The 13,219-nt window shown below is 54.6% G+C and overlaps 4 protein-coding genes across 4 annotated transcripts; 2 read left to right on the forward strand and 2 right to left on the reverse strand.

The window, feature by feature from the left end:
• Positions 1 to 1,789: 1,789 nt before the first annotated feature.
• On the reverse strand, positions 1,790 to 4,543 carry E0L32_009514 (uncharacterized protein; the record flags this gene model as incomplete). The annotated part of the gene is made up of 1 exon (XM_031144487.1): positions 1,790 to 4,543. The coding sequence occupies one exon, from the start codon at positions 4,541 to 4,543 to the stop codon at positions 1,790 to 1,792; it is 2,754 nt and encodes a 917-aa protein (XP_030991033.1).
• A 1,034-nt stretch (positions 4,544 to 5,577) lies between these two features.
• On the forward strand, positions 5,578 to 7,094 carry E0L32_009515 (uncharacterized protein; the record flags this gene model as incomplete). The annotated part of the gene is made up of 2 exons (XM_031144489.1): positions 5,578 to 6,896; positions 6,962 to 7,094. 2 exons carry the CDS (start codon positions 5,578 to 5,580, stop codon positions 7,092 to 7,094), a joined length of 1,452 nt encoding a protein of 483 aa, XP_030991034.1.
• A 753-nt stretch (positions 7,095 to 7,847) lies between these two features.
• On the reverse strand, positions 7,848 to 9,558 carry E0L32_009516 (uncharacterized protein; the record flags this gene model as incomplete). The annotated part of the gene is made up of 5 exons (XM_031144490.1): positions 7,848 to 8,235; positions 8,301 to 8,986; positions 9,064 to 9,141; positions 9,215 to 9,340; positions 9,412 to 9,558. 5 exons carry the CDS (start codon positions 9,556 to 9,558, stop codon positions 7,848 to 7,850), a joined length of 1,425 nt encoding a protein of 474 aa, XP_030991035.1.
• Positions 9,559 to 10,183: 625 nt separating this feature from the next.
• On the forward strand, positions 10,184 to 13,172 carry E0L32_009517 (uncharacterized protein; the record flags this gene model as incomplete). Its single annotated transcript, XM_031144491.1, has 6 exons — positions 10,184 to 10,851; positions 10,924 to 11,122; positions 11,180 to 11,396; positions 11,453 to 12,463; positions 12,516 to 12,908; positions 12,961 to 13,172. The coding sequence occupies 6 exons, from the start codon at positions 10,184 to 10,186 to the stop codon at positions 13,170 to 13,172; spliced, it is 2,700 nt and encodes an 899-aa protein (XP_030991036.1).
• Between the last annotated feature and the right edge of the window lie 47 nt (positions 13,173 to 13,219).

Genomic DNA, 13,219 nt, shown 5'->3' on the forward strand with positions numbered 1-13,219 from the left:
TCATCCCGCACTCGGTCTAGATCTCAAACCGCCCACGACAGTCTCGAGCATCGTCCAACAGGCGGCTGCTAAAGGGACGACACTTTTACAAGGCGCTTACAGCACACCCACCTACATAAAGTCTAAGCAAGAAAAAAAGGCATCCAGGGACGAGTCAAGGTTCGTCAAGACCATGGACTGGTGCAAAAATCGTGAGGACTAGATGCAGCACATGCCTTTGGCTGAGGATATCCGTAGTCATGGTCAGTCATGTCATGGCCGGTCATGGCCATGGTCATGTATCAACCTACATAGCATTGCCGTCGATGTCGTAGTAGTACAGACACACAAAGTTGCCAATTTGAGACACCCAGGGGGTGCGTGCTTGTGCGTGTGTGCACACAGGATCAAGAGGATTGCGCGGCCTCCTCTGCGCCGTTCAATTGGGATTGCGTGTTTGCCAAGCAAAATTCTTTGTGTCTTGTCTTGCACGCGCACCCCCGAAACCGGTCCCACTCTTTCTTTTGCTCGGGACATCCCAGGGGTCTCACACCTCGAATTGCCTTCCGGGCGACGGATCGGGTGTCGGGACTGCATGTGGCATTAGTAGAAAAAAAAAGGGAGACTAATGGCAAGCAACTGCCAGTGCGCTAAACGGAGAGGGATGGATGAATGGATGGTCGAACAGACTGAACTTGCTGCTCGTCGAATGGATGAAGTGCCACGTACGTACCTGATATCGCGAGGTGAGGAAGCTGGGCCTTTTTGCTATCAGAACGGCTGTCATTTCCATCCAATGTTCGTTCCAGGAGCAGTCAATGCCCTATCGAGTTCGTGGGAAACCGGGCTGGAGAGCTTGTTGGTAAGCTTGTTTCGGCAGCCACCCGGTCCTGGTCCCCCAATATGCCATTCTTATCAAATGCCATCCCAACTGCATATAATGGCGGGCCCAGCTCCGCCGAGTGGCTCCCATCTCCAACCCTCGATATCTCGTCCGGCCGAGCAGCAGAGGCTCAAAGAATTGTCCTTGCCAGCTGGAGCAGGCCCTCACCGTCGTTGATCTCTCGTATCTCTCTGGGGGCGGGGGGCAATGAGACGCGGTAGAGGCCAGCTGCCGTACACACATCCTACCGGGCTTTTCGCCGCTCACCTTGCCAGGTCGAATCGGGGGAACGCGCGTCACAATGATACCGCACGCCGCGATGGTCGTGTGAGCTACCCGCAGACCGGCCGAGCTATCCATGCAGCCGTGATGGATCCCTTGTAGATCGCCATCTGTACATGCACGGACGTACGAGGAGACGACTCCAGAAAATCGCTGCCAAGAACTTGCCAATACGATGGTCGCCAAGTAGATCGGGTCCTCACCTGCAGTTAAAAGATCACAATGTCTTCTGTAACATTATCCAAGCAACCCGTATAGCTAGTCAACCCGTGAGTTGCATAAGATCAAACTCAGCAGCCATATTCTTCTAGATAAATCGGTTGACCCAAAGGAAGAGACCACCATGAGCTCTGCCCACACATAGATATACTGGACATAAACTAGCGACTGAGACCGGCTGTAGACTTCTATATTCACATTTGTCTTTTTAAACGGATATCATCGAGACGATCTAGACGCAACTCATCGACCATAGAGCTAGCCTTCGCTTGGTCGCCGAAACAAAACACCCAAAGCCCGTGCCTGGCTTCGTAAGCTACCTACATCCCACCTCCCGCTCCTCTTGAAACCTGCCCATCATCGGTCCGGTCTATCTAGGCCTGGGCCTGGAGCCCTCGTCTCGACCCCGTGACGGGATGCTCGCTCTCACCTGTTCCAGTCGTCCTCGCCCGCAAATCGCGCAGGCAGGTCAGCATCCCAGATCGGCCGCTCGACGAGCACCACCTCGAGGGGCGGGTACCTGTCGTCTCCCGGCTCTGAAGAGGAGGCGACGCCATTCGTCACGCCGCTCTGCCCGCTCTCGAGAGGTACCACGCCCAGTATCGGCCTGTACTTGAAGGTATGCCACCAGCGCTTCCGCCGATCCTGACCGCCGCCCTCCTTAGCGTCGCCCTGATCCTGCTCGTCCCGCAGCAGCTGGAGCTCGCCGCCGTCCGTGTCCTCGTCGTCGTCCTGACCGCTGCTCTGCAGGTCGTCTGCATCCACCATCTCGACGTCGACCCACTCCTTGTTGGGCCCCTCGCCTTTGCTGACCTTGATCTGCTGCAGTCCGACGGCGTGACGGTCCATCTTACCGCCAGCACCAGTCTCGAGCCCACGCTTACGTTTGACGCCTTGGCTCTGCTCAGAGGCGACGATAACCGCCATCTCCTTGGCAGAAGTCTCGATGGAGGTGTCGATCATGAAGAGAAAGGATACGCCGTAGATCCAGATCCGAGGGCCTTGCCACAGGACGCCCTTGACCAGATCACGTATGTTCTGATACTGCTCCGGGAGCCTCGCCGCAGGCGCACGACGAGACCACGGCGTGAGCTTGCCCTGCAGCGGGTGGAAAGTGAAGATGCTGCCGGCAGTAGTCACAGTCAAAAGCACGTAATCCTGACTTTTTTCAGCATCCCGGCCGGACGTCTCTGGGCAGTCATTCGAGAAGGAGAGCACCACGGGGGCAGCTGAGAGCTTCGGCATGAGTGACGCTTTGGGGTTGCGCACCCATCTGTAGCCTAGATCCTCCGAATCGTCGTCCTCCTCGTCTGACGACTCGTCCGAAGACGAGGATGACGAAGCTGAGCCGTCGTCGTCATCATCTCCCGCAGACACACCGTTCTGCAGGTTGTCTGCGGGGCCGTGCAGGATCCAAGTGTCGATGTAGCCGGCCAGATCAGCTACTGCCAGCATCCTACTGTCAGCGGAGAAGGCGACTTGTGTAATATGCCTATCGTAAGGTCCGAGGCCGCCAAGAAGAAGGTTCTTGGTAACTGTGCGCTTGATCCGTCGTAGCTCGTGGGATCTCGAGTGGATGGCGAGTCCGACACCTCCCGATGACGTGTCCCTCAAGGCTCTCGCCATGACCACTCTGCCGCCATGCTGGACCAGGCAGATCCAAAGCCCGTCCGGCGAGATCGCAACGCTGGTTGCTCCTTTCGATGCCAGTTGCGACGGGACTTGTATCTTCGTAATGCTCAGCTTTTCTTGGTCAGGGCCATCCTGTAAGCTCAGCTTGAAAGCTTTAATCTCCGAGACGGTAGCCACAACCAAGATGGACCCATCGTGGCTGATTGAGGCTGAGGTGATGTTGGACTCGCCCTTGATCAGAACACGGCCCAGAAGCTTGCGGTTCTTCTCGACATCGGCTTCCGCAGCATTGCTGCCGTCTAGAAGATCGCGCATCGGCTTCCTCAGCTTCCAAATGTGAACCTCTCTGTCCCACCACCCGATAAGCAGCCGCACCTTTGGTGCACTGCGCAGAGGGACCGACTGAGGAAGATGGGAAAGGTTTCGATGATGCTCCATGCCTGCCTTACGCAGAGGAACTACGATGGGGCTAGCATCCGGCCCTGTAAGGTTTGTCAGCTTGAGCTCTATATCAAAAAGAGGATACTGTTTCCAATAGCACACACCTCCAGTAACAACAACGCTCATACCCTGGCCCTCAAATGAAGCCATAGTCTTGACATCATGGCTGTGGTACTTCCTATGCCAAACCTTAGCCCATCGCGACGCTTGACCAGGACTTTGGCGATAGAGCACAGTTCTTCGGTCCATTCCACCACTGATGATGGCCGAGCCGTCGGAACTCGTAGCCAAGCTAAGGACATCTTGCGTGTGACTTTGAATGCGTTGTGCCTGGGTGTAAGTCTTTCCGTCCCAGATACAGATCTGCCCAGTCGAATCGCCCGAGACAATATCACCGTTGCTCAGGCACTTGACCGACCAGACAATGATATCTTTCGAGCCACCCGCAAGGTCGCGACCCAGGGTCATCTGCCTAAGTATCGTTCCGTTTCGGAGATCAAAGGTGCGGATGGTGCTGTCGGAGCACCCGACCACAGCGACGTGCCTCGACTGGAAAGCGATGCTGACGATCTTGACCTTTTTCACCTGGCGCGTGAGGATACGTTGGAAGCGCAGGTCGTCGTCCTCGGTCGAGTAGAGTACCAGTGCACCATCAATCGTCCCTGCAACCAGCCTCTGTGTAGCCTGTCCTCCAGGTGCCAGAGGCTGAGCGCCCAGGCACCAGATGTCGCCGTGCTGACCGCTCGCATGCTTCTTTGCTCGGGCATTGACCAGGTCCCATTCTGTAACCGTAGAGGTATAGCCGATACTGAAGAGTCTCGATTTTCCGTGGATGATCTTCCCATCAGCCAATTCCTCATCTTCAGCGCTCGTCCATACCAGGCCGTCCACACTCCGGTCCTTTCCACCGTGGATCACCGTCTCTTGGTGCCAGGCGCCGTTGAGAGGGTTCCAGATCTCGATATCTCCATTTGCCCTGCCGATAGCAAGACGTGCGGGAGCAGTTTTATTTGACTTCTTGGAGGTCGACAGATGAGGGTGGGAGAAGGCAACGGCGTTGATTGCGGAGGCAGGGTAGGGAACGAAGCGGCAGCGATGAATGTCCATCTTGGGAAGGCAGAACTGCGGCAATTGCCGTGAGCGAGATAGAAGGATGCGAACAATTCCCAGTGCCGTAGAGTAAAATGGCCTCCCTAGAAGTGTCTGGGGCTTAGTATGTGTAGCATTTCCCGCAACAACAAGATTGTGCTGTCTTGGCTTTGCTGCAAATGCAATCGCAGGCCAAATCGACTTATCGAGATGCTTGGTGCTCCAAACTTTTTTTTCTGGCTGGGATTTTTTTCTGCCATGCGGTCAGAGGCGAGCGACAGGGGATTAAGGTGGGGTCTGTGCTTCTGTAGCACCCCACTAAGACCCCACGAGTGCCGCCGGTCATGCCAGTAAATCCAGGGAGCATCCAGGGTGCTTGAAGCGCTGGAGCCAATGACAAGCTCCTAACATCGGAGCCTAAGCAGCTGAATCTGCGTGCTCGCAGCGCAATGGAACAAACCTAGACAACTGCGGATATAGGTAGACAAGAATGGTGACTCTTTCGCTCAATTCTCGAGTTTCCTTTCGTCTCCAAACTTCTCCCTCTTTTATTCTCTCTTCTTCATTCTTCAGGGTTCATGACTCCCTCGTTCACCCCGCTTACAGAAAACCACCTTGTCGCTCAGCCAGCTCCTTATTAGATTGAAGAGTCTGTGGGTACTTGATCCAACAGCTGCGAGTAAGACACCACTATTCGTGCGACTAGAAGTGTCTGAGTAAGGTCCAAAACTCAAGGAGGAAGGACGTGCCAGCCGGGTCGCATGGTTCACATCTCTCCAAGACTGGAGTCACATCATTAGCATTACCAACCTGCGACTCTTCAACTCAAGGTCTATCCTGCCAGTGAGGCTGTATCATCCGTCTACCTCATTATCAATTTCGAAACCGACTTGCATTGTTTCCTGCAACTGGATTGCATTCTCGACGCTTCCCAAGAGCCTTGCGTGATTTCGCTCACGAGGCTCTCACACCTAGCCACCTCGTCTCATCTCACTTCATTACACCAGGCTGTCACAAGTTCACAAGGGAGTTGCAACCCACCAGCCACCGACATGGCTTTTAACAGTTCATCGCCCTATCCGGAGGGCGTCATCTCCTTCCTGGACACCGATCTGTACAAGTTGACTATGCAATGCGCTGTCCTCAAGTATTACAGGGATGTGCCAGTGACGTATGCCTACACAAATCGCACCCCAGAGAAGAAGCTCTCACGCACCGCCTACCTCTGGCTCGCCGACCAGATCAGGAAGCTGGGAAACATTTCTCTGTCGACCGAAGAGCTGCAGTTCTTGCAGCGACACTGCGACTACCTCACGCCCGAGTACCTGGATTTCCTCAAGGACTTCAGGCTCAACCCCAGAGACCAGGTGGAGATCACCTTCATCCCGGTCGGCCAAGACACCGGCGCTGGTACCGACATTGGCGATGTCGACATCCAGATCAAGGGCACCTGGGTCGACACCATTTTGTACGAGATTCCGATTCTCGCCCTGACCTCAGAAGCCTACTTCAAGTTCATGGATACGGACTGGTCCTATGAAGGGCAACAAGAGCGCGCCTTTGAGAAGGGCATGAAGCTCCTCGAGGCTGGCTGCGTGTTCTCCGAGTTTGGCACCAGACGGCGCCGGGATTACCACACCCAAGCTCTCGTTTTCAGAGGGCTCGTACAGGCAAGCAAGGAGGCAGAGAAGCGTGGTCTGACTGGGGGCAAGCTCTCGGGCACCAGCAACGTCCACCTAGCGATGCGCTTCAACATCCCGCCCGTCGGCACCGTCGCCCACGAGTGGTTCATGGGCATCGCCGCCATCACGGACAACTACACCATGGCGTCGGAGGAGGCCCTCTGCCGCTGGGTCAACTGCTTCGGGGAGGGCGTGCTCGGCATCGCCCTAACGGACACCTTTGGCACGCCCGAGTTCCTCAAGGCCTTCAGCAAGCCCGTCAAGACCCTGGGCGACGCGCCCAAGGTGGTCAAGAAGCACGGCTCGATAGCAGACACCTTCATCGCCGCCGAGGGCGCCGAGCCGGTCACGCACGACGGGTCGCACAAGACTATAAGCTACGCCCAGTGCTTCACGGGCGTGCGTCAGGACTCGGGCGACCCGACCCAGTTTGTCAAGACTATGCGCGACTTCTACGACGCCAACGGCATCAAGGACAAGAAGGTCATTGTGTTCTCGGACTCACTCAACATAGACCGCTGCCTAGAGTACAAGAAGGTATCGGAGGAGGCCGGCTTCCAGCCAACTTTCGGTGTTGGCACTTTTCTCACCAACGACTTTATCCAACTCTCGACGGGCAAGAAGTCCGTGCCCCTCAACATTGTGATCAAGTTGAGCTCTGCTCATGGACGGCCAGCCGTCAAGATCAGGTAAGCCCAACTTCATTTCCCCGAAGTGCCATCCGGAAACAACTGACATATTTCTCCTCCACTAGCGACAACATTGGCAAGAACACTGGCGATTCTGCCACTGTGAAGAGAGTCAAAGAGGAGCTGGGCTATGTCGAGAAGTCGTGGGAAGGCGGCGATGAGACTTCAAGATGGGGCAAGGAGGGTGATGCCGCATAGAATGTGACTTTCGACCAGTCTTGGGATCCATCAAGGGGCGGCAGCGTTGACTTGAGAAAGAGCATATGCTCTGGTAATGCATAGACAATGGAAGTCCTGAGAGGCTCTTTGATTAATTTGATCATTCCGACGGTTGGATATTCTTTCTACGTTACTCGCAACCCCCCAATGCTCATTGTTTGATCCAATTCATACAAGGAACCACGATTCGCTTGCACCGTCTGTCCATGCTCCGACAGATGATCAGGAGGTTGGCTTTGAGGTATCGTCCGGATTCCTATACCATGGACAAAAAACCTGTCCGATACCGTTGTCAGGGCACATGTGAAAGGCAAAAAGTCAAATCGAAGTCGGGTATATTATTGTAGTGATCGCTGGAAGCTGTCTGCTGTTGTAAGCAAGTTTGTGACCAGATGCGCCGAGGCAAAGAGCTGTCAGACCGGCAAGGACGACGTTGTAGGCATGCTGGCGAGGAGAAACACTGGCCTCGATTTCGACCCTGCCGAATGACAGTCAGCTTGAAGCTCGTTCCAGTTCGAAGGTGAGCCGAGGACTACCTGGCGCTGATCACCCATTAAAAGAAAGAAGACGACGAGGCTGTGCAAACCAGGTGTAACAAATAAAATGCCATTTTGTAGAATCACTGGATTGCTCTATATCTACCCCCCAACGCTACAGTACAATGGGTTTTTGAGATCCACGACTAGTATTACACAACTGCAACCCCCAGGCCAACCACTCTACTCCCCCTGTTTAGAAGTTGCGGCTCATATCGGCACGAATTCTGCCGTAGTCGAACAGACCCTCGATACTGCCCACAGCGCTGATGGCGATGTCCTGATCCCAGAGCTTGCGGTTGGCAAAGTCCATAACGTCCTTCTCGGTAACGGAGTCGATGATGCGCTCAATCTCACCGGGGCTTGCCCGACGGCCGGTAGTGACGATCTGGCGACCGATGTCCTCGGCAACGGCGGTGGTGCCGTCGAGAGAAAGCAGAATGGAAGCCTTGAGCTGAGCCTTGGCACGCTCGACCTCGGCCTCAGTTACGCTGTTGGACAGGCGAGACCACTCACGGAGGGTGAAGTGAACGAGGTCGTCAACGCGGGTCAGCTTGTCGGTGACCAGGTAGATACCCCAGAGTCTAACAAGGAAAACGTGTCAGTTCAGTAAACCCCATCGCAAGGGGTCCAAGTAGATAATGCTCACCCAGTATCACTGTAGCTCGTGGAGAAGCTCATGAAGCTAGTGGCCAGGTCGTTGTTGTGGACAAAACCGCTCAGCTTGCTACCCTGGTGGGGAGCGTTGCCGAGAGCCTTGTCGTAGTTGCCGACAATGGCCTGGGTGACGAGAGCAGTGAAGTAGTCCTCATCGTTCCAGCTCACACCCTCAACAGCGATGGCGATGTTGGCGGTGGGCATGGTGTCGTCGCGGACACGGACATCGGAGCCGATGAAGTCGGGCTTCCTCTTGGACAGGATATAGGCACCAGTCTCGGGAGACTTGGCAGGCAGCTTGGTGAAGTACTTGTCGGCCATCTCGACCAGCTTCTCGTGGGGGACACCGCCGGCACCGACAAGGACCATGCGGTCAGCAGTGTAGTTTTGCTTGATGTAGTTGGAAAGCTCGGTGCGGGTGATGTCACGGATGTTCTCGCGGGGGCCCAGGATGGTGCGTCCCAGGGGCTGTTGCTGGTAGGCGGTGGCGTGGAGGTGGTCGAACACGACTTCCTCAACCTGCTTCTCGACCTCCTCGGATTCCCGGAGGATAACATCGCGCTCACGCTCGATGGCGGACTCCTCGAGCTTGGAGTTTTGGAGAATGTCGGACAGGATGTCAACGCACTGGGGGACATCCTCGTTGAGAGACTTCGCAAAGTAGACGGTGTTCTCGCGCTGAAAGATGAGGAGAGGAATGTTAGATCTGGCGCAAAGGAGACATGGGATGTATCAGATATCAAATTTGCACGAACCGAAGTGTAGGCGTTCAGGTGAGCACCCATGTTCTCGATCTCCAGCTCGAGTTGCTGCTGCGTCCTGTTGGCCGTTCCCTGGGTTGGATGTCAGTGATAGGTCCATTGCTTGGTGTACGTCTCGCGTGGCGATCCTGATATATGTGCGTACCTTGAAGGCCAGGTGCTCGAGGAAGTGCGCGGTGCCGTTGGTCTCGGCGGTCTCAGCACGAGAGCCGGCATCGATCCACATGCCGACAGTCGACGTCTGGGCGTACGGCGAGTACTGGGTAGCGACCTAGGAGGGAAGATGCGAGGTTAGATGGGCGTCTGGGTGGTCAATGGCTGCGCATCAGAGTGAAGGCTCACCGTCAGGCCATTCTTGAGTGTTGTGGTCTGGGTCTTGACAGGAGCCGAGACTGGCGTCGCGAAGCCCCGGGTAAGACCAGCAGCAGAGCGACCTGCACGGCCTCGCAGGCCTTGCGCAAGGTTAAGAGCTAATCTCCGGGACGCCATCGCGGTGGTTGCCGTTGAGAAGGGATGAATTGAGCGGTTTGTCGGAAATCTTTCGAGATCTCTCGGCTACGAGCTTTGGAAAACTGCTAACCCAGGAGCTGCCTGATCTGTGAGGCGGTAATTCTCGGAAATGGCCGGACGCTTATTGGCTGTGGGTCACGTGATGGATCCCGTGGTCGACCTGGAGCACGGGGGGAAGGAACATACAGCCTCGGAAGGGCCCGTTTCTTGGTACGGTACTTTATTTTCACAAAACGAAACCCCATGGCATCGAGAAATTGAAAAGAGAAAGATGACATTCTGGGTCGGCCGGCTGAATTGATTGGGATAATTTACTTCAAATAGGTCTTCGCCGATATTTGATGTTGAAGGCATCAGTCTATCTCACACGGGCGACAAGCTGACAGCCACCTGCATCAAGTGCATGGCAGGCACGTCACCAAACCCACTTACAACACATGCATCGGCCACACTTGCCTTGCGACATCAAACATTGGGCTTGTGTGAGACCTGCCCAATTCATTCGGACCTCGATTGTAACTTTGAATCGTGCTTCTAGCCTTCAAGATCTCAGCGTGATAACTTTTCTGGTTGTTGTTCATTTCCAAAACACACATAACCAGCTATGAGCTATGCAGAGTATGACCAGGCCGCCGGTTTCCCGCGCACCCTCATCCCCGCTCCGAAGCCGGTGCCTACGTTGACTGCTGGTCAGACACCCATGATGATCTCAAGCTACCCGCCCCTGAGCCAGGTCACACAAATTAGAGAGAGCGAAGCCAAATTTTGGGTGCTTCTCGAAGTTGACCAAAGTCTCGCTGAGGAGTCTTGGCAAGTTGCCCTATGGCATGCAGGTGGCGGTAATAACACTGCAAGCTGGACCGAGACGGTGTTTCAACGCAGCACGGCCGGCGAGGAGCCAGTGTCACTGCAGGGCTGGAGTGCGTCTACCGCGCGACTGTATTTCACTTCTTCCCTCCGTGTCGAAGGCCAGCTACGGTTCACCGTCAAATTCAGACAGAGTCCTGATGTAGAGTGGCGGTGGGTCAGGGATGAACAGGGCGCCGATGATGGGATCGTGATTGAGACCGCAGATGCGGTCGGCAGAGGCTCTCCAAGCGATCTCAGTAGTATCATACATGATCTCAATCCCTCCTTGAAGGTCAGGTCTGCTCCGAGCCAGTGCCCAGGCACCGAACTGTGGTCTATCGAAACGACTGTGCCTAGAGCAGTAGATGACATCTCTTCATCGACAACCATCCGATTGGGGCTGCCGTGGGGCAAGTTTCTCAGGTAAGGGTGCAGGCCTCCGGAGATCTCTCCATATCATCTTCTCTTGTCGTTTCACTGCTGACTACCCCTTAGATGGTTCGCTCTGATACGTATCTGGTCGCCCTGGCTGGCACCCAGGCACGGCAAGACCAAATTCGCGCTCGACAAAGATGGCATCTTGTGTTCCTTTCTCAACGAGCACGGTCAACACCTCGTTCTCCTTGCCATGAGTGGTCTCAACGATACCCTCACCGTCTTCCAAAGTGGAGACGATGGGAACGTGATGTTGAAGGTCTGTGTGCCAATTTTGGGGGTCAATCAGAATGTCCTGGCTGAAGAATCAGTATAGGTACGGAATGACAGCGCGACGGAAGCAACTGCTACGGTACTGGCTGCTGTGGGAACTAATTTTGAGAGCGCCAATGCGACTGTGATGTATCACGCTCGCGGCCTTGGGTCATCCATCGCTGATAGCCTGACCGCAAGAATCAGCAAAGAGCTAAGTGCCCATCCGGATGATGTCAGGGCAGAGTGGATGGAGAACTGGTTCGATGGGCTTGGATACTGTAGGAATCTTTCCATGACATAATTTGTTCGGGAGATGAGCTGACTTGGGTTTGAGGCACCTGGAACGCCCTTGGCCAACGATTGACAGATGAGAAGATCTTCAAGGCTGTTGATGCGCTGGCCAAAAGCAACATCAAGATTACAAACCTCATCATCGACGACAACTGGCAGTCAATCGACTATCGTGGAGAGTCACAGTTTCAACACGGCTGGAAAGACTTTGAAGCCGAACCTAGGGGTTTTCCTCAAGGACTGAAGAAGACTGTAGAAAAGCTCCGCAAGGATCATCCAAACATCCAGCATGTGGCGGTTTGGCATGCTTTGCTCGGCTACTGGGGCGGCATTTCTCCAGAGGGGAAGCTGGCACAGACCTACAAAACAATCGAGACGGTCCGCGAGGACTCGAAGCGACGTGGGCTACCGCTTGGTGGTAAGGTCTTGATCATTGCCAAGGAAGACGTGGAAAGATTCTACGACGATGCGTATCGGTTCCTCTCGTCGTGCGGCGTTGATGGCGTTAAGACCGATGCTCAATTCATGATCGACATGTGGGAGTCGGCCAAAGTCCGGAGAGAACTGATTAAACTTTACCAGGACACCTGGACGATATCGGGTTTGCGATACTTTTCCAACAAGGTCATTTCTTGCATGTCGCAAACACCTCAGATCATGCTTTACTCGCAGCTTCCCAGCAACCGCCCTGCTGTTGTCCTGCGGAACAGCGATGATTACTTCCCCGAGATCCCAGACTCTCATCCATGGCATATATGGACGAACGCCCATAATAGCCTCTTCACGCAACATTTGAATGTTCTACCCGATTGGGACATGTTTCAGACAGTCCATGATTACTCGAGCTTCCATGCCGCAGCCAGATGTTTGAGCGGCGGGCCTATCTATGTCACAGACGTTCCCGGTGAGCACAACATGGATCTCATCGGACAAATGACGGGCATTACTCCTCGGGGCAAGACGGTTATCTTCAGGCCGAGCGTGCTGGGAAGGGCCATCCACCAATATGTAGGGTATCATGATAACTCATTGCTGCTTATCGGCAGCTTCCATGGTGAGGACCTGCTGGCCTATTTTATTATGACTGTCCACTTACCCCTAAGCAGGAGCTGCCGGGCGAGGCACGAGCTTCCTTGGAGTGTTCAACATCTCTCCCCAACCCCTGGCAGACCTCATACCTCTTGCCAGCTTCCCTGGAGTGCATTCATCCCAGAGGTACATTGTACGCGCTCACACGACGGGTCTGACCAGCAGACCTCTGAGTCCTGGCTCATCCACAGCGATCCTCACCGCAGCACTTGGAGTCAGAGGCTATGAGATCCTCAGCGCGTATCCTTTGACTACGTTTGATCGCAAAACAACAGGTCAACTTGAAGTCTGCAATCTTGGACTCGTCAAGAAGATGACTGGCGCAGCAGCTATTGTCAGGAGCAACTATGAAGTCCAGCACAATGGCCGAATCCTTCTAGACACCAGCATCAAGGCCCTTGGGGTGCTTGGTAGGCCAAATCAGCATTGCCTCCTGAAAGCAGCAAGCTAACATATTTCCAGGGGTCTACATCTCGACACTGCCAGAGATGGACATTGGCGAGAATTTCATTGCCACGATCCAAGGACAGGTCATCCCTCCAAAGACTGTAACCAAAAGCAAGATCGACCAGCATATACTCGAGGTGGACATAGAGACTGCTTGGAACGAGATGAAGCTGAAACCAGGCTGGGCAAACGAGGTACAGGTCAAGCTCTTCTTTGATGTCATTTAGCCACGAGCTATAATCACATAGACGAACTCTCTTTATTTCAACCCTCC

Source organism: Thyridium curvatum (genome assembly GCF_004353045.1).
Source record: "Thyridium curvatum strain D216 chromosome Unknown NODE_69_length_225005_cov_99.022861, whole genome shotgun sequence".
Lineage (NCBI taxonomy): Eukaryota > Fungi > Ascomycota > Sordariomycetes > Thyridiales > Thyridiaceae > Thyridium > Thyridium curvatum.